Below are 22107 nucleotides of genomic sequence, written 5' to 3'. Positions count from 1 at the left end.
CCAAGGAAATGATCTGTGCAAAATTTCATCTGGATAGGGCAATAAATGCGAACTGTACTTTGTTTACAAAAATGCATGGACAGACAGACAGACGGACGGACATGCATAAATCGACTCATTCATTCTATACAGATCATCAAAAGGAACTATAGGTCTATCTCGTTTCCTTTTGCCTGTTACAAACAAATGTACAAAGACATAATACCCTGACCACCTTGTGGTCAACAATTCATTTAGCGAACTGGTTAAGGTGGAATGCGGATCACTGTTGTTGTGTAGCGGTCAAATACAATCATATTTGTAAATACAACTAAAAGAACTAACATTTATTAAATGACACTGTATTATAACTAATATTGGGGGCAGGAAATTTTCAACACTCTATAATTGGTTCAAAACATGGGTCCATTTTTTGTGTAGCCACCATATAAAAGTATACCCTTATCAATTGTTTTTTTATACCCTACACCACATAGTGGTAAGGGTACTATGTATTTGTGGATTTTTTTGTAACATGGAGAAGGAAGCAAGATATAACCTATGTTATTTTTCAGGATATTCATAAAATCACTTCTGAGTCAGTCCGTCCATGTATTCCTATGAACAAAATGCAGGTCGCATTTATTATCCAAATAAGATTAAATTTTGCTAACAATATTTGTTTGGCCCAGGGACGAACCCAATTGAAATTGGTGATAATCGGATCAGATTTTCATATAGCTCCCATATATCTTTAACCGATTTCGGGTCAGTTGTACACCAAATGACCTGAATTTTGGTACATCCCACCGAATTCAGTCTAGAAGCAAGTACAAAATCGGTTCAGATATATAGTTGTAGCTCACATATATGTGTTTCATCCGATTTGAGGTCTTAAGTATCTCACATGAATAATATGCACTCCACAAGAATGATATTTGGTACCGGATATCAGATACTGCTCGAAAACACCTATGCCAAATTTTATCCAGATCGGATCAGCTTAGGATATAGCTCCCATATATATCTTTATACGATTCAGTCCAAATTCCGACTTAATTTACCCTCAAAACAAGTGCTTCAAATTTGGTGTAAATCGGAATTAAAGTCCCTCACAAGCGAAATATGCATTCCAAAACAATGATCTTTGTTACTAGTTATCAGATACAGCTCTGAAATAAGTGTATCACATTTTATCACGATCAGTTCAGATTTGGATATAGGTCTCTTATATATCTTCAACCGATTTCGGGATAATTGTGCACCAAATGGCCAATACCTGTCAAAAAGTCCTGAATTTTGGTACTTCCGATCGAATTCAGTCTAGAAGCAAATACATCAAGTACAAAGAAAATCGATTCAGGTATAGCTATAGCTCCTGTATATGCGTTTCATCCGATTTAGTGTTTAAGTCCCTCAAATTCTCTGCTCCAAAGCCAAATGTTGATAGGTGGTATGATCTACTTAAAATAAATTATTTTTTTGCGTGAGCTCTACTAAATGTGCATAGTGGTGTAGGGTATCATATAAAAAAAATGCAAACAAAATTCAGAAAAAGTATGAAAATTTTATTTGAATTGATAGTACGGTCCGTATAATTTAAAATTTTAAGATACAAATGTTAACTGCGACTGCGTCTCAAATGTTCGATCCGCTTAGTAAAATTTTGACATAATCTTTTCGTTTTCATTGTCTTTCAATGCGCCAATTGAAGCGGGCACATCTGTATAGACATGAGCTTCAACATATCCCTACAAAAAATAGTCTAAAGTTTTTAAATCCACGATGGAGGGTATATTAAGTTCGTCATTCCGTTTGTAACACCTCGAAATATACCTTTTAGAACCTACAAAGTACATATTCTTGATCAGCAAAAATTCTCTGTCAATTTAACGATCTTCGTCCGTCTATCCGTTTGCCGTCTGTGGAAATCACTAGCTTCCGAACGCAATGAAGTAGGTTGATAAAATTGTACTCAAATGTATATGATGTCTGCAGGACTTTCGGTAGTGAAAATGAGGCATATAGGTCCACGTTTTGGTACAGCCCCCATATAACGGTACTTGCCTACATTCGGTATTATAAGTTCGTAATAAAATAACAATTTATATATTCTAAACTAACTTTTGCATAAACCTCCGTATTCTTTTGAGCACAAACAACTTAAAAACATCTTTTTAGAAACGCCTCGGCGTTTTTCTCGTATTTTCTATGCGTTCATTTACCCCCGACCCGTGTGTTGTTGGCCTGCAGGTATTTCGGATGGTGATGATTGTTTCGCCCCACGGCTTCTCAATTGCTACAGCTGTTGTACGCACGCATTGTTGTTACGGTTGGTCCTTTGGTTGTCATATTTCCAATCCCTTTTTCATGTCATATCTTTATGACACAACACTGATTGTTGCTGTTTCTCATTCAGACGTTCGTTCAGTCGTAAGAACAAGAATGACATTATATTGCCCCAAAGCCATTTCTGTTAACTAAATGCCAACAAATCGTTATGATATCCCTCTCTTTTTAATAATATTCTTCGTAGAAAAAAAAGAGAAAAGAACATTGGAAATTGCTAAGCGCGATACTGAAATAAAGAAGATGATTGTAAAATGAAATGTCGCATTAATGTTGCAACATACTTTTTTTAATCTCAAAATAATTGAAGAACCATAAAAAAAAAACAAAAAAATAAAATAGGATGCTTGGAATCTCTTGGATGGGTTTACGTATTATGGAAAAACGGTATTTGAATATTATTTTATAAATGCGACATATAATATAAATCTTCTTTAAATACAAAATATTATTTTATAATTGATAATAAAAGAAGAAGAGGTTGAAGAAATTATATCAATTTTATTCGAAGAATATAAGTTTAAAATGAATTGGGCAGGACGTACTAAAAATAATTTCGAATAAATCCACGATTATCAATCATGACAAGTTAAAAGAACCATTCTTAAAAATCTACCTTTTCCATTCAATAAAACTTAGGGAAAAAATGTTTTAACGAAATCCAAGATTTTTTAGGCGTTCCTGTAAGAAATCGTTTAAAATATCTGAGTGATCGGCTGTTTTCGGTTATTAACTTAATAAAAAAAATAATAAAAATTTTGTTTTGCAGTAAAAAGGTTGTTCATTTAAAAGAAAAAAAAATAGGATTTTCTGTCAGATCCTTGAAAATGTATGTTCATGTATTGTACTTATATTCTACGGGTTTTGATCATTGAAAACAATATTTTTAAAATCAAGTGAGGAAGGCCTTGAAACATTATTCTTAAAAATACTCTTTATTCGGTCAGAAGGTCCTTGAAAAAAAAACTTAAATAATAATAATTAACTCTGCTTGGTTTTTTAAAAACAGATTTTGAAGCTGCGATTTTAGTATAGTTAGGCTTTGTAAAAACATTTCCTAAAATTCACCATTCATATAACAGGTTAGCCTAAAAATTCTTTAAAATATTAAAAAATATCCATGATATTGGGCTGAAAAGTCTTTGAAAAATAATGTTTTAAAATTTCACGATAATCGGTTGTTTTTAAAAAATCTACAATCCTTGGCCCTACAGTTGTTGAAAAATGTCCTTAAATATCTCTCAGAAATATTTTCAAAAGGAAGGCTGATCAAGGAATGGTTAAATACTTTTTTTTGAAAAATTCACGAATCTCGGATTTGTTTCATCATGGATTTAAAAAACATCAGTGATTCGTGAATTTTTCTCGGAACGGAAGTCTTTGAAAAATATTAAAAAAAAATTCACGAAAGTTGACTTGGAAATGTTCAAAAACCCATGATCCTTGACTTGTAAGTGTTTACAAAATGCAAAAGTTCTTGACTAAAAAGTTTTTGAAAAATGTAAGAACAAGTAAAAAAAAAATTAAGTTCGATCGGGCTAAACTTTTAATACCCTCCATCTTAGGGTAAAGGAAACATTAGAAGAAATGTGGCAAAAATCATTAAAATGCCAAATATCGGGAGGTACCGTTATATGGGGGCTATACCAAATCGTGGACCTACACATGCAATGTTTCGCCAAAGGAGTTAGAAGCCATTATGGTCTACAAATACCAATTTTCAGACAAATCCGCGAAAAATGAGGCAAAAATCATCAAATTACCGAATATCGGGAGGTACCATTATATGGGAGCTATACCAAAACGTGGATTTATAATTACAATGACTCGCCACACGAACTGGGACCCATTATGATCTAAAACTACCAATTTTCAGAGAAATTCGTGAAAAAATGTGTCAAAAGTCATCAAAATACCAAATATTGGGAGGTACCGTTATATGGGGACTATACCAAAAAGTGGACCTATACATACAATGTATCGCCACACGAACTGGGACCCATTATGACCCACAAATACCAATTTTTAGACAAATCAGTGAAAAACTGTGGCAAAAACCATCAAAATACCGAATATTGGGAGGTACCGTTATATGGGGGCTATACGAAATCGTGGACCCATACATGCAATGTTTCGCCACAGGAGCTGGAACCCATTATGACCAACAAAACCAATTTTTAGACAAATCCGTGAAAAAATGCTAAAATAATCAAAATACCGAATATCGGGAGGTACCTTTATATGGGGGCTATACCGAAACGTGGACCTATACATGCCATATTTTGCCACACGCACAGGGACCCGTTATGACCTACAAATAAAAATTTTCAAACAAACCAGTGAAAATTGTGGCATAAATTATCAAAATACCGAATATCGGGAGGTACAGTTATATGGGGACTATACCAGAACGTGGACATATATATCTCATTTTCAATACCAACCATCCTAAACATAATACAAATTGCTCTGCTAAATTTTGGCGCTCTACGTCAAATAATGTGGGCTGTATCGTGATTTCAACAGACAGACAGACGGACATCGTTAAATCGACTTAGAATTTTATGCTGATTTTGAATATATATGGGGTCTACGACGAATATTTAAGGATGTTACAAACGGAATGACAAAGTTAATATACCCTCCTTTCCAAGGTGGAGGGTATAATTATGAGCCCTTAAAATCCTTGTCGTTGAAAAGTATTTTTAAAATAACCACGAGTCCTTCAAAAATATTGTAAAAAAAGGAAGTCTTTATTTTTTAAATTCATGAGAAAAATATTTTAATAAAATGGACGAGTCCTTCAAAAATATTAGTACAAACCCACGAGGGCTTAACTAGGAAGTCTTTGAAAAATATTGTTAAAAATTCACGAGTCCTTGAAAAATATTGGTAAAAATCTATGAGGGCTTAACTAGAAAGTCTTTTAAAAATATTTTTAAAAAATCCGCGGATCCATGGGTGGAAAGTCTTTAAAAAATATTAAAAAAAAAAATTATGATTCCTTGACTTGGAAAAATATATTTAAAAAATACACGAGTCCTTGACTAGGAAGTCTTTGAAAAATATTTTTATGAAATACACGAGTTCTTTAAACATGTTTTCAAAAATCCGCGAGTCTTTGACTTGGAGTGTTTAAAAAAAATTAAACAAAAAAACTATGAGCCCTTGACTAAGAAGTCTTTGATTTTTTTAAATCAACAAGTTCTTAATTAGCAATTCTTTGAAAAATATTTTTAAAAGATCTACGAGTCCTTGACTAGAAAGTCTTAAAAAATATTTAAAAAAATGCGCAAATCTTTGGCTAGGAAGTTTTTGAAAGATATTTAAAAAAATTCATAACACACAAATTCTTGACTTGGAAAATTCGGACAGACGGATGTACATCGCTAATCGACATCGACATAGAATTTTATGCTGATCAAGAATATATATACTTTGTAGTGTCTAAAATTTATGTTTCGAGGTGTTACAAACGGAATGACAAACTTAATATACCCTCCATACTATGGTGGAGGGTATAAAAAAATACCTGAATCCTTAACTAGGACTTCCTTAAAAATTATTTTTAAAAGAACACATGAAAAGTATTAGTAAAAATCCAAGATCCTTGACTAGGAGATTCTCAAAAATGCAATATCCTTGACTAAGAGGTCCTCAAAAATCCAAGATCCTTGACTAGGAGGTTCTCAAAAATGCAAGATCCTTGACTAAGAGGTCATCAAAAATCCAAGATTCTTGACTAGGATGTTCACAAAAATCCAAGATTCTTGACTCGGAGGTCCTTAAAAAATCCACGATTCCTGACTAGGAGGTTCTCAAAAATCCAAGATCCCTGACTAGGAGGTTCTCAAAAAATCCAGTGTCCTTGACTAGGAGATCCTTAAAAATGTCAGATCCTTGACGGGGAGGTCCTTAAAAAATCCACGTTCCTTTACTAACAAGACCCTAAGAAATCCACTATTCTTGATTGGGAAGTCTTAAAAAAATATGTTTGATTTTTTACGATTTTCTTGAAAAATATAAAAATCCCCAAATCGTAGCCATGAATTCGTAACTTTTTTTTAAACCCCCAATTTTCAGTAGTGAAATTCTTGATAGGAAAAAATTCTTAAAAATCAAAGATTTTTAGGAACTGCTGGGAGAAAGTCACTTCGTAATAGAAAATCGTGAAGCTCATAAAAATTAATATCCAAAATATTCCTAAGCAAAATGTGTAAATACTCGAAAAGAAGGTTTTGATTCCTAAATATCAAAAACATTCGGTAGGTCTGTAAAAAAAAACAAAAATTTTGAAAAAAAATCTAGGAGATCTTTTCAAAAAAAAAGGCTACTAAATTTATGACCTACGACAGTCAAGTCAGTAGAAATGTGCTTCCAAAATTCTTAAATTTTCGATCAATAGGTCCTTAAATTATTTAAAATTCACAATTTTTATTTCAGCAAAGATGTTCCTAAAAAACAAATTTTTTATGGAATTCTTCCGGAAATACCGTAGATTTTGAGGAATTATGCATCCAATTCTCTACAAATTACACACTTCACAATATTTTTATTAACTCCGAATATTTCCACACTTTTCAAAAAATTGCACATATCACATATAAAGTATAGAAAGTAGTCGATATAGTCTAAATCTGTCACGATGTAACATTTATATCTGTCTTAGGTCAGATACGATTTGGTCAATAATGGCCAACTGCTTTGGAACCTCCCCCATAAATGGTAAACAGTTTAAATTATCATTCCCCAAGGCTAGGGGGATAAATCTGTCGGCAAAACCGACCGATACTATATTACTTGTTAGGCCTATGTTTTCCACAAAATTTAAAAATCTTGTAATCATAAGTTTAATCATATAAATAGCTCCTTGGTATAAAAGTATTACAATATGTTTATGTTTTCTTTTAAATCATTGCTTTTCGGTCCATATCTTTGATCCTTTAAGCATACATATGAGTATTGAATGTATTTGTTTTCTAGTTTCTTCTCATCTATTTTTCTTTTCTAACAAAGCAATTTTACATGTTTTCTATTTGTATTATAAATCTTCTATTGATTGATTCGCATAAAATATTTTTTCTAAAAAGAAAACATTTCATTTTCCAAAGGCAAAAACGTTTTTTTTTTTTTTTTCTTTTTCTCCCTTTTTCCCCAAAGGTAATATAAACTGCTTTCAAGATTGCACATTCGAATAAATAAACTATGATAAATTGCGTTCTGTGCTTTGAAAGGTCATATAATATGCAAATGCAGTTGAAAGAAAAGTTTTTTTTTTGCCAACTTTGTTGAAACCCAACATCGATTCAGGTGAATTTTATATTCTACTCTGCTGCAGTTTTTATTTTAGTATCCTTTTTTTGTGAAAACAAAGTTGTTTTTGTGTGTAACAACATCAATAGATAGTAACAAGCATCTTCACACAAGCATGTGTGCGTGTGTTTGTTTGTGTATGCGGTTTATTTGTATTTATGTGTGTTTTAATGGAATATGTACATAAAATTCATTCATTTTTGGGGAAAAAATAAGTTTAAAACTCAGTCACTGATATTCTGACTAACAAAAATAAACAAATAAACAACTGCAGTATTTTTTTAGCCCAACGCATCAACATTCAGTTTAGGGAATAACACAATAAACTCTATAGCATTTTTAGGTCCTTCTTCCCTGATTAAAATTTTTAATTACGAAAATTTGTATTTATACCTACTTACAAATGGCATTTCTAATAATTTTTTGGAAAAAATAGTATATTTTTCCAAACAGACTATTTATTATCTGCTATTTAATATAAGGTCCATAAATAATGTGTCTCCCACTTATTGGAATTGCTATGGTTCCAAAAGTAATTACACCCTCAGGCATGTGGTTACAGAGGGTATAAATCATGTAATACATCCAAAACGTGCATAGTCGAAGTAAGGATAATAGACCTTTGGACCAAATCCGTTTCAGGAGTCGATCTAGCGAAGTCCGCCAGTCTGTCTACTGGCTGGAGAGCACGATAACCCTCGGAGGGAGTATCCGATTTGGGCCAAACTTGGGACATCGTAATATTATTATCAAACCTAGATCGAGTTGGAAGATGGACAAATGGACGGCCCACTCCTTCTGGTAACCTCCTCACGAAGTCAAAATTTCAAAAAAAAAAAAAAAAAAAAAAAAACAACAAGTTAAAAAATATCCTCAGCCATTGTTCGATTATTTAAATATTCAGGGTGAGATAAAAAAATGTGAAAAATTCAAAAGCCACAATTTTTACATTTTTTTTTAAATTTTATTGAATTAAAGCAAATAATGTCAGAATTCGCATCAAATTTTAGAATAAGTTTAGATTTGTTCGAATTGGTCACCTTTGACACGAATTATGGCCTTCAAACGGCCAATGAAAACGTCACACGCTGCCCGAGTTTTACTCTGCGGTATTTTGGCCCATTCCCGGCGAAGCGCTTGCTTGAAGTGATCGACCCTTTGGTATTTTTTAGTACCAACCATGCTTTCCAAAATACCCCCAACACAATAGGCCAACGGATTGTTATCCGGAGATTTTGGTGGCCATTGTGCGCTGGAAATGAAGCGAGGAACCTTATTTTGTAACCATTTTTGGGTGGCGCGAGCTGAGTGCAATGGTGCTGAGTCCTGTTGGAATGTCCAAGGTCTGCGGCCAAAATGGTTGCTTGTCCAAGGCTTTAATACATCCTCCAGAATATTTTCGCGACAATATTCGGCATTTATTCTGATGCTAGTAAAAATATTGTGATGTGTGTAATTTGAAGAAAATCTCACATTTTCCAAAAGTTATAATTATTTAAAATGTTGACTCTTTGTGGGGAAGGTACTTGCTGGAGTGGACCGTTATTGTCTATTTTCGCACCTGACCTAGAACTTATGCGAATATCAGGATTTGCAAGGTTGGAGCAACATTGGTTTATCCTTCCTCTTTCTGTGCAGTAAAATATATTTTTTTGAAAATTTTGACCTCTTGTGGAGAGGTACAAGAAAGAGTTGGCCGATATTGCCCATCTCCGAACTCGATCAAAGTTTGATAACAATATTACAATGTACCATTAATACCTGTCTAGCCATGTGGCTGAGGGTATACCGAATACCGAATATAAGGAGTTATCGTTAGATTGGGGTCCATACGAAGACGGAGACAAATTTTGACATAGACCATTACAATATTCAAATACGAACCATCTAAAAATATCAAAATAATGAACATAGGGAGGAACCGTTATATGGAAGCTATACGAACACGAGGATCTATATAGCTCATTTTCAATACCAAAAATTCTGCAGGCCAAACACACATCTATTCGTTCGGAACCTAGAGTGATTTCCACAGACAGACGGACTTCCCTAAAAAAGTCATAAAAAAACATAAAATTTTATACTGATCAAGAATATATGAACTATGTGAGGTCTAAAATGTGTATTTCGAAGTGTTACAAACAGAATGGCAAACTTAATATACCCTCCATACTATGGTGGAGGGTATAAAAAGGTGATAGGTTCAAAGAAATCAGTTTTATCTCGCCTCTCTACATAAATAAAGAACCTCAAGCTATTTTTTTCAAGATCTGACTTTTATCAATAGCTCAAGTACAGCGATGTACCATCGTGTAACTTTTAGAACTTTACAAGTCCAAATTTGGATCTTTCATGTTAAAATTTCCAAACAGTTTGCTTTTCTCGCCCATGAGTGACCCTTACAAACAATTTCAAAGCAATAGCTTTTATATTTCAAAAATTGGTGTTTTACCATTTTGTACCTTTTAGTAAATTTGTACATTTGGTTCTCTTCGTACGCTTGAAATACGAAATTCCAAAAAACTTTATATTATCATCTCTCCGCTATTAAACTAGTACATATACAAAGTTTCAAAGCCTAAGAGCATTTCATGATTGATGATTTTTGACATTTTTAAATTGATTTTGCAGGAATGCCTACTTTTTTTAACTAAATACACATGGAAGTAAAAAAGACAAGCTATAGAAAAATATATGTGATCCAGGTGGTTATATTTGATCCCAAACCTCAGTATAACTAATATCACATATCATATCATATTGAACATTGCTATTATTTTTTTTTTTTTGCTATTTAATTTTTGTCAATTTTATAAACTATGCAGTGCATAGGCGAGCATCGCTTTTTTTCGCAAATGGAATTCCATTTGCTTGTCGCTCGCTGCCATGTTTTCGTGATGTAAGTTAATATTATAAAATGTTGAAGTTATTACACTTTCCCGTGAAAGTTCCATGTAAATTGGGCCAAACACACACTCACACACACATACATACACACACACACACAAATAGATATTCAACGAATGACAGTCACAAAGCCAGTTTTGAAAAAAGAAGAACAACGCGACGCGACGCGACGCGAGGCAAAACGAAACGAAACAAAATTTTATTTACCTGCTTGTACGTGCACATTTCGACTCAATATTGTGCCAACTTCATTGGTGGCACGGCAGCGATACATGGTCTCGTGTACATCGGTGCGATAGTATTGTGCCAGAAATGGTGGAAAGTATAGGGTCCCATTGCCAGATATTTTTCTGCAAAAAAAAAAAAAACAGAAGAGAAAAACAAAATATATGAAATATTGACACAAATATATGAATATGTTGGGCGCTATGTGGTATGTTGATGTTTACAAACGAAAAATTCCATATCTTTGGGGGAAAAAATATATTTATGAACAGGCATGGTTATTGGGAAAATACCTGCATAAATATGGTGGAAAAAAGCTAATAAATATTGATATCTTACACGATAGTTAAACATTGCGGATATCGGAAAAAAACAACAGATAATTGATGTATCCATTTACAAAGAACTAGATTTTTTTTCGATCGATACTGATTTGGAGATAAATAAAATTAAAGTTAACGAATTTTCGGTATAAGCCTCACCCAAACATTTTTGCACCTAAACCAATACAAGTTTACAAGTGTGTTTTGCTCTTAATTATTTACTGGGGAAAATTTACAATATTATTTGAATCCTATAAATCCAAGTATAAAATAAGTCATGAAATAATATTTTATTTATAGGGTTTTACAACTCAGAGCTTTTGGACAAAAATAACATTCCTTCAAACAAACAGACATAACTTTACATCCGTTGCAGCGTTCTATTGGAACCACATGTTTTCCAATACCAACTCATCAATTTGCGGCAAAAATTTGTCGCTGATCATTGCTTTGTAGCGTTCATCCTTCACAGAAACCGTTTGGCCCGCAACGTCTTCGAAAAAAAGGTCCGCTGACCCTATCGAAAATAGCACAGGGTGAGATAAAAGAACTGCAACATAGTCAAACGCCATAGTTTTCACATTTTTTTTTTTTTTTAATTTTATTGAATGAAAGCAAAAATGTCGGAAATAGCATCAGATTTTAGAATAAGTTCAGATTTGTTAGAATTGGTCGCCTTTGCACGAATAATGGCGTTCAAACGACCAATGAAACCGTCACACGATGCCCGAATGTTGCTCTGCGGTATCTTGGACCATTCCCGGCGATGCGCTTACTTGAGGTATCGACATTTTGGTATTTTTTAGTGCCAACTTTGCATTCCAAAATACTCCAGAAACAATATTCCAACGGATTGGTATCCAGAGATTTTGGTGGCCATTGTTCGCTGGAAATGAAGCGAGGAACCTCATTTTGTAACCATTCTTGGCTGGCGCGTGCTGAATGCGATGGTACTGAGTCCTTTTGGAATATCCAAGGCCTGCTGCCAAAATGCGTGCTAAAGGCTTTAATACACCCTCCAGAATATTTTCGCGATAATATTCTCCATTTATTCTGATGCCACGGTCGATTATTACGAGCGGAGAGCGACCATCGGCTGTTATGGCGGCCCCACCATCACACTGGCGCTTGAGTTCTGGTTGCCAACTGAAGGTGCACATTTTCAGCTGACCTCTTTGGCAAGTAAACACGATCATTTTGTTTGTTTACAAACTGCTTGACTGGACATCGAATGTTTTCTGATCGGAGAAAACCAAATTCGGCAGTTCACCACTTTCGGACAAGCGAATCAACTCTTTAGCTCTTTTGAGTCTATTTTCTTTCTGTTGCGGTGTAAGTTTTTGCACCTTTTGGAATTTCAATGACTTTACCCCGAGCTCAGTTTTCAATATTTGCCGAATGGAATATTGCGATATGTTTAGCTCACGAGCCATTTTTCAGCCACTGAACCGCCGGTTTCAATTGAGTCGCTTCTTCACTTTTCGAACCATTTCTGCTGATGTTGCTGTTTTCTTCCGTCCACTTCCTTAACGTCGGGCTACGCTACCAGCATCACGGTAACGAGCGATGGTACGAGACACAAACGAATTATTTACATTTGAATGCTGGAGTGCTCTGACGATAGCCACTTGTGGTTGTCCAGCCAAATATAAAGAAATCACACTATCACGCTGGAATTCCATCACGAATAATTTATTTTTTGGAAAATTCTCACCAAAATGCTTTTGTACGCTTGTAAACAATGTAATGAGCTGTCATTGGAATAATTTTGTCATCTCGCTCTGTATGGTGGCTATACGAAGACGTGGACCTGCATACACAATTTTTTTTTCAGAGGCTGTAGTACGCACCGCGTAATTTTGTATACGAAATTTGAAGCAATTCCGGTCTATAATGTCTTAAATACCATAAACAAATCGAATATTGTGAGGTACCGCTATATAGGGGCTATACGAAGACGAGGACCTGCATAAGTAATTTCTCGTCATAGGTTGTAGTTCCCGTTAAGATTTTTCATTACGAAATTTGAAACAATTCCGGTGCCGCTAAAGTCATATAAATACCGAATATTGAAAGGCACCAAGGAAAGGTATGGGGCTATACGTAAACGTGGACCGTCATGCCCCTTTAAGGAACTTAAGCTGCCAACTAGTAACATACACATGTGTAGCCTTCTATCTAAGCCGACAAGAATTTCACGCTAATCAAGAATATGTATTCGTTGTTGGGTCTGACATCAGTATTTCGAAGAGTTAGAAACGGAATCATAATAATAATATAACGATGTACCAAGTTTGGACGAAATCGGATACTCCCATCGAGTGTTAGCGGGCACACCAGCCTCGTCCCAAGAGATCTTATGTGAACTTGGCGATAAATCTACAGATACTTCCGACTAAACTGTATACTCAAAGCCAATTTATTATAACCCACTCAGATTATGGTACTGATGATAACGGACATTAGATTTTCAATTAGTTTTTCTATTCTAGTGTAATTTTTCTAGTTATTTAATACATAACTCATCAATATTAACTTATACTACAGCATTCACAATGATAATGGCCTTGTTGATCCTTCAGGCCTCGTTATTTAAAACTCATTTCCAAAATAGTCTTTAATGTCGACATTATCCAGCAACGTTCATTGACATCAACACCATATTCTAGTCGTTATACGCTTAAACGTAATTTAACAATTTATTTAAGTGTTCCGCAACATAATGTTCTTAAATGGGAATGACAAAGTCAACGTCAACAAATGCATCCATGCCTCTCCATCAACCACCATTCCAAAGCACATTCGAAAGCAAACATATTTTGATGCGTTTGAAGAGAAAAAATGTAGTCATTAATTTTCCCCAGTCGTATGTGATGGATGTACTAATGGTTCCTCGGAATTGCATTCCGCCACACGGGAACTTGAGAGAGCGAATGAGGAGGAGTGTGAACCGAATGCTGTTACGCTGAAAAAAATGCTGTGTATTTGAAAGAGACACTAAATTGGTAACATCATTAACATTGCGAATATTAGAATGTGAGGTAATGAGGTCAAAAAATATATATATATATTTCAACTTTGTCAAAGATATATGGCTTAATGTAGTGTCTTCAATAATTTCATATTTTTTGCGAGATAAAGAAAATAATTTATTTCTTAAAGTTACAAATTCCGTTACAACCTAGTGTTAAAATGTCACACCAGAAGATAATTTCTTCAGACATTTCTCAATAAATTTCTATTTTTGTTTTGTGTAAATGAAAAGTCACGAATACAATTTGAAATATATTTGCAACAGAGTAGTGACATATTGAAACGTAATTAGCTTTTGGTCCATTAATTTAGCTAATTCGGGTTGATTATATTTAGAAACCAGTAAGGAAAAGTCGGGCGGGGCCGACTTATTATACCCTACACAACTATGCGTATTTAGTAGAGCTCAGGTAACAAAAAAAAGTTTATATTGGGGATTTATGTGAAGTAGATCATACCAACTATGAACCAAATAACGTTGCTGTATAGTGCATGGTAAGGCTTCGATAAGGATTGTATTAAAACATATTTATTGGAAGAATAGATATACCCGACTGAGTTTAACCATATGGTAAAATTCGGTTGTGTATGAAAAAATCTATTCAATTTGGGCTGATATTATAAATATGGTAAGCAATAGCCATAAAATCGGATGCAGATGTATATCGAAGCAATATAAAAATCTGAACCGAATTCCATACAATTTGGCAGAGGTATTGTCGAGCAGTATCTGATATCGGGTATCAAAAATCATTCCTGTTGAGTGCCTATCACGCATGTGAGGGACTTAAAACCCCAAATCGGATGAAACATATACAGAATGATATGAAAAAAATGCAACCAATTTCAGACTGCTGTCAATTCTAAGCCACTCGCCCGACAGTTGTTAAAATTATTCCAGTGACAGCTCATTATATTGTTTACAAGCGTACAAAAGCATTTTGATGAGAGTTTTCCAGAAAAAAAGTTATTCGTGATGGAATTCAAGCGTGATAGTATGATTTTTTTATATTTGGTTGGAAAACCACAAGTGGCTATCGTTAGAGCACTCCAGCATTTAAATGGGAATAAATCTTTTGTGTCTCATACCATCGCTCGTTACCGTGACGCTACCAGTAGTGTAGTCCAACGTCAGGTAAGTGGACGGAAGAAAACAGCAACATCAGCAGGAATGGTTCGAAAAGTAAAGAAGCGTCTTGATCGAAACCCGCGTCCCAGTGTCCGAAAATGGGCTCTTGAGCTGAACATATCGCAATATTCCATTCGGGAAATATTGAAAAATTACCCGGGGTAAAACCATTGAAATCCAAAAAAGTGCAAGAACTTACCCCGCAACTGAAAGAAAATAGACTCAAAAGAGCTAACGAGTTGCTTTGTTTGGCCGAACTTGGGTTTCTCCGCTCCGATGAGAAAACATTCGTTGTCCAGCATTTTGTTGTAAACAAAAAAAATTATCGTATTTACTTGCCAAGTAGGTCTGCTGAAAATATGCACCTTCGGTTATCCAACAGAACTCAAGCGCCGGTCATGGTGATGGTGTGGGCTGCCATAACAGCCGATCATCGCTCTCCGCTCGTACTAATCGACCGTGGCATCAGAACAAATGTCGAATATTATTGCGAAAATATTCTGGAGGATGTATTAAAGCCTTGGGCACGCAAACATTTTGGCCGCAGACCTTGAACATTCCAACAGGACACAGCACCATCGCACTCGCCATCCAAGAATGGTTACAAAATGAGGTTCCTCGTTTCATTTCTAGAGTACAGTGGCCACCAAAATATCCGTATACCAATCCGTTGGACTATTGTATCTGGACTATTTTAGAAAGCAAGGTTGGCACTAAAAAATACCAAAGTGTTCATCACCTCAAGCAATCGCTTCGCGGGGAATGGATCAAAATACCGCAGATCAACATTCGGACAGCGTGTGACGGTTTCATTGGCCAAGTGTGAAGTTTCTTGGGTGAAGATATATATTAATTTAAACCGATGCTCACCAATTTCAATAGGCTTCGTCCTTGGGCGAAACAAATATTGTTTGGAAAATTTCGTCTCAATCGGAAAATAAATGCGAGCTGCATTTTGTTTAAAAAAAAAAGTCGGACTGACAGGCATGAATCGACTTAGAAAGTGATTATATGGAGATCCTCAAAAGTAACTATGGGTCTATCTCGCTTCTTTCTCCATGTTACAAATGTTAAGATTTAGCCCTTATTTAACGGTAGCTTCCGATTTTCGGTATTTTTAAAGTTTCCTACACAATTTTCAACCAAATTAGTTGAAACTTGACAATCGGGGTTCCCAGTTGGACCTTTCTCGGCTTGCAACAAATGTTCGATTCAAGTCCACTAATTGTCATGACTCTTGATTTTCGGTATTTTGAAGGTTCCTGAGAAAATTTTCATCCAAAAAAACAGCTGAAACCTGACATTTGAGTGTCTTTCATTCTTTACCCCTTGCAAAAAAAGTATTCGATTGACGATATACATGTAGTCATAAACTATAGTTCTAGCTAGAAGAGTTTCCTAGCAATTGAAGACGACCTAAAAAGTAAAACTCCGATTCATCTGCGAAGGCGTAGACATCAGCTGCCGAACATACCTTCGGTGAGCTGCCCCGAGCACCAATCTATCTCAGCAAGCTTGGATTTTTTATCGCTAACATACCCACAGTGAGCTGCCAAACCCAAACTAATCACCATCTATCTTAAAAGGTCTAGATTGCTTCTCCCGAATATACCTTCCGAGAGCTGCCGAAATTGATCATCTTAAGACGACCTGGACATCTTCTGACGACCTGGACATTTTCTAAGACGACCTGGACATTTTCTAATGAAATGGTCTGAAAATCCACACAACAAGTTCCTTGTGGGTACTTTATCCCTTGGAAGAGAATAATCTATATAGGTCCACGATATCGTATAGCCCCGGTACCACCCAATATTCGGAATTTTGATAATTTTACCCACATTTTTCAACGGAATTATATATTACCATATAACGTTACCCCCGACATTCGGTATATTGATGATTTTAGTCATATTTTCCTATAGTATTGTCTAAATATCCACACAAGGAGTTCTTTGTGAGCACTTTAACCCTGAATGGTAATTGTCTATATAGGCCCACAATATCGTATATTCACCCATATATCGGCACCTTCCGATATTAGTTATTTTACATCTTTTAACAGAATTTTTAATGGATTTTCTTTTTTTGAAAATTTCCTAATTCGCTTCAAATGGTGGAGGGTATTCAAAGTTCGGCCCGGCAGAACTTATTGCTTTTTTACTTGTTTTTTGCTTACTGGTATAGCAGACGGTATGTAGAAACATGTGCTTCCGAACTGAGCACCTGAAATTAGTCTGCTGAGATAAAACATATAAAATTCCAATACCAATGTCCTCTTTAAGATATTATCTTCTTTTTTGTTCAAAGATTGGCATTAATTTTCGCAAAAGACGTCAGCCGACACATTACGCATTTATTATCTAAATGTTTATTTGTTTATTCTTACAAGAATTTCGTTCATCTTCATTAATAAAATCCTGAGCAAACCAATTAATATTTTACATCAACATGCATACTCCTACGCACATACACACACACATACATTCATTCATATGTATCTCTGTGATAGTTAATGGACATCCGTAAATGTAATGATGTCTTAATTAATTAATAATGAACGAAAAATTCATTAGATAATGGATAAAGTTGCTACAACAAATGTTCAGTTCTCATGGCCAAAGTTTGCTCACGCTCACGCACACACCCACACACACCGTCCGGTTGGTATGATTTTAAACAATTTATTGATGATGATCATTAGTGTTTGAACAGCAATAATTTATTAACGTAGCTGGGAGAAATGGACAGCGGAAAATGTTTGTTTTACGGTAGATAAGAAACGAAAGGGATGTTGGTCTTCAAAGAGGGGGGCATATGGGATGTATTGACAAGCTAACTTAGGCTTAATAGGATATTGAAATAAAAATATGCTTTAAATAATATACCAGTTACGTATTGTATATATAGAATGTGATACCCAAAACAGATACTTAAATAATGATTTTTATAAATTTGACCCTCTCTTATAATATAGTTTTAAAACAGATAAATATATTAAAATCAGAACCGACATTTACCTTTCATCGAGAGAAACCATAAGGTAGAATAAAATGAATTGACATTGAAATCCTTTAAGTTTTTATTTCATAGGTCTTAAAATCCTGAAAATTTGTGATTTATGTCACATGAGCGATATGCAAAAATTTACAAAGTTCGAAAGTTCGACTAGGGCCTTCAAAATATCAAATACATAATAATAGTAATCAGTCAATTGTACAAAACCAAAATATTTTAAGGTACTTTACGCTAACCGAAGATCAATTTTTTGAATTGAAATTAAAATAGTTCAGATACAGAACTCTTTGATCACTTCCAGAATCAATGCTATTAACAATGGCTCATTTCACCCACAACGGCATGAATTCTTATTGCTTTTATTCCAGTGGTAAACATTATAAAAAAAAAACTAGTCAAAAAGAGAAGAAGGGTGCATCGGATTTTAAGCCTTTATCGCAAATCGGGTAGAAAACTTTCCTTCTTCACATTATTTAATCAATTTTCAGATCATGATTCGTTGGAATTTTTATAAGCTCCACATAGAAAAGAAGGGTATATCAAAGTTGCCATTCCGTTTGTATGAGGGTGAGATGAAAAAACTGCAACCAACTTCAGACTGCAGTCATTTCTAAGCCACTCGTCCGACAGCTGTTAAAATTATTCCAGTGACAGCTCATTATATTGTTTACAATCGTACGAAAACATTTTGGTGAGAATTTCCAGAAAAAAAGTTATTCCTGATGCAATTCAAGAGTGAAAGTGTGATTTCTTTATATTTGGTATCGTACCATCGCCCGTAACCGTGATACTAGTAGCCTAGCCCGACGTCAAGGAAGTGGACGGACAAACAGCAACATCAGCAGAAATTTATCGAAAAATAAAGAAACGACTTGATCAAAAACCGCGTCGCAGTGGCGGAAAAATAGCTCGTGAGCTGAACATATCGAAATATTTTATTCACCAAATATTGAAAAAAAGCACGGGGTTAAGCTTTTGAATTTCCAAAAAGTGCAAGAACATACACCTGACAGAAAGAAAATAGACTCAAAAGAGATAAAGAGCTAAAGAGTTGCTTCGCTTGGCCGAAAGTGGTGAACTGCGGAATTTGGTTTTCTCCGATGAGAAAACATTGTCCAGCAGTTTGTAAACAATAACAATGATCGTGTTTACTTGCCAAAGACGTCAGCTGAAAACGTGCATCTTCGGTTGGCCACCTGAACCCAAGCGCCTTCCATGGTGATGGTGTTGACCGCCAGAACAGCCGATGGTCGCTCTCCGCTCGTACTAATCGACTGTGGCATCACAATAAATGCCGAATATTATCTCGAAAATATTCTGGAGGGTGTATTAAAGCCTTGGGACGCAAACATTTTGTCGCAGACCTTGGACATTCCAACAGGATTCAACACCATCGCACTCAGCACGCGCCACCCAAGAATGGTTACAAAATGAGGTTCCTCGCTTCATTTCCAGCGCACCACGGCCACCAGAATCTCCGGATACCAATACGTTGGACTATTGTCTCTGGAGTATTTTGGAAAGCAAAGTTGACACTAAAAAATTCCAAAGTATCCATCACCTCAAGCAAGCGCTCCGCCGGGAATGGGCCAAAATACCGTAGAACAACATTCAGGCAGCGTGGGACGGTTTAATTGGCCGTTTAAAGGCCATAATTCGTGCCATAGGTTACTAATTCAAACAAATCTAAACTTTTTGCTTTCATTCAATAAAATTAAAAAAATGCAAAAATTATGGCGATTGACTTTTTTGCAATTTTTTTGTCTCACCCTGTATATCCTCACCTCATTACCTCATCAGCAACCCTCATTTCAAATTTTGGAATTCTAGCTCTATTCGTATGGCCAATGGGGTGTTTTCAATGTATGTTACCATTTATTAATTTTAGTACCCTTCTAGCACGAAAAAACCCAGCCTTATCTCACCTCTACATACTACTTTTGCCCTACATGGAAAACTTCAAGATTCTATCCATATTCACAACATATCTATGGTTTGTGGAAACATTGAGATATACGAAGTTTGAAGAACACATCTGTATTGTTTCGCAATGCATTGCTTAATTATTTAGTATTTTATAAGACGAACGACTATTGCTAATTGAATCTTTAAAGGGACTTTGCCCAAAGATCCCTTGAGTAGAGGTGGGCCAATCTAGTTCGATCGAATGAATTAGTTCCTTATCTAGTTCCGTTGACTCCGGTCATTTGTATGAAAACTCTGCGTATGAGTGATATGAAATATAAGAAATTTATAAAATCACTCATACGTCTAGGAACTGATGTACTGAACTATAAACTAGAATTACAACGCTCTAACCTAAACCCGTTATTTCAGATGACTCAAATGTTGGTACAAGAGGTTACAAAGTATTTTCTACTAGTCTTTTGGCTATATTTTACAATATCCATAACGTACTTGGACCTTGGGCTCCGAAACGGACATCGTTGTTTTCCTAAATGCTTTAATCCTTAATTTTTTTTTTAATTTTTCTTTATCTAAGAAATGTCCAAAAAAAATTTATAAATTATTGTCCTATTGTTAAAAGAATTTTATGTTAAAGACAGCAACTTTTTCCGAGTCATAACGCATAAGCTATTTAAGATAATGTTGCAGCATATGACACATGTTGCCCTCGACAGCAGCAGTTCAAACACATTCAAACACCATAGAACCTAATCCACCCATACATAGTTTTATTTTTTTATTTTTATTTTTTTTTTTTGCCAAGCAAGTGTTTGCCAACATTTATTGGAATATTCTTTCAGTCGAGCAATTTTATTTTTTTGCATATCATCTCATAACTCATATCAGAGCAAATATTAACTTTTCTATCCTTTGTAGCTTCGTCGTCGTCGTCTTCTGCTTCGTAGTCTTCTATTCAAAAGGAACAATGACAAAGATGATATTTTCCTTGTTTGGCATCTCGGTTGAACATGGGCCCGGGTATGGCTACATTTAATTTGGATGGTGTGACAATGACAGTTGGGAGCAGAGATAAAATAAAGAAAGACACAAAGTCTTTAGCATTTATGCTGTGGAATTTTCTTTTGTCCTTTGACTATCATCTATGGAATTTATGGAACAATACATGTATTATGACTATCTATTGTTTGTTAGTGATATGAGTTCACTTTAAATTCGGTTTGAAGTTTAAATGCCTTTAGACATGGTGTCAAAGGGAAAGTTAGTATGATCGAATTTTTGATGACATAGAAAGTGCAATGATATGCAGCTATTGAAAGAGGTTTTCTTGTACGGCTGTTCTTATAAAATTTGATTTACTAGTTGAATATTTATACCCTAGACCACATAGTGGTAAGAGTATTATATCTTTGTGCATTTTTTTGTAAAATGGAGAGCGAAGCGAGATAGACTCATACTTACAATTGAGGATCTTTGTACAATCACATTCTGAGTCGATTTATGCATGTCAGTCCGTCCCTACGTCTGTCCATATATTTTGTGAAAAAAATGCAGGTCGCATTTATTATCCGATTGAGATGAAATTTTGAAAACAATACAATACACACAACAATACACCTTTAAAAATATTTCAGTGAAAGACTTTATATTTGGCTGGAAAACCACAAGTGGCTATCGTTAGAGTACTCCACCATTTAAAATGTGAATAAATCTTTCGTGTCTCGTACCATCACTCATTACCGTGATACTGGTAGCGTAGCCCGACGTCAAGGAAGTGGACGGAAGAAAACAACAACATCAGCAGAAATGGTTTGAAAAGTAAAGAAGTGACTTGATCGAAACCCGCGTCACAGTGGTCGAAAAATGGTTCGTGAGCTGATTATATCGCAATAATCCATTCTGTCG

At 35.1% G+C, this 22107-nt stretch overlaps 1 protein-coding gene across 1 annotated transcript in view; it reads right to left on the bottom strand.

The window, feature by feature from the left end:
- The window catches only part of LOC101892598 (cell adhesion molecule Dscam2), a 256452-nt gene that overhangs the window by 162015 nt on the left and 72330 nt on the right, over nucleotides 1-22107 (bottom strand). The window contains exon 4 of the mRNA XM_059121268.1: nucleotides 10756-10898. Coding sequence (XP_058977251.1) covers nucleotides 10756-10898 — 143 coding nt within the window. The remainder of the gene's footprint in view (nucleotides 1-10755; nucleotides 10899-22107) is intronic.

This window comes from Musca domestica, unplaced genomic scaffold (genome assembly GCF_030504385.1).
Source record: "Musca domestica strain aabys unplaced genomic scaffold, Musca_domestica.polishedcontigs.V.1.1 1, whole genome shotgun sequence".
NCBI lineage: Eukaryota > Metazoa > Arthropoda > Insecta > Diptera > Muscidae > Musca > Musca domestica.
This window is presented reverse-complemented; position numbering and strand designations above follow the sequence as displayed.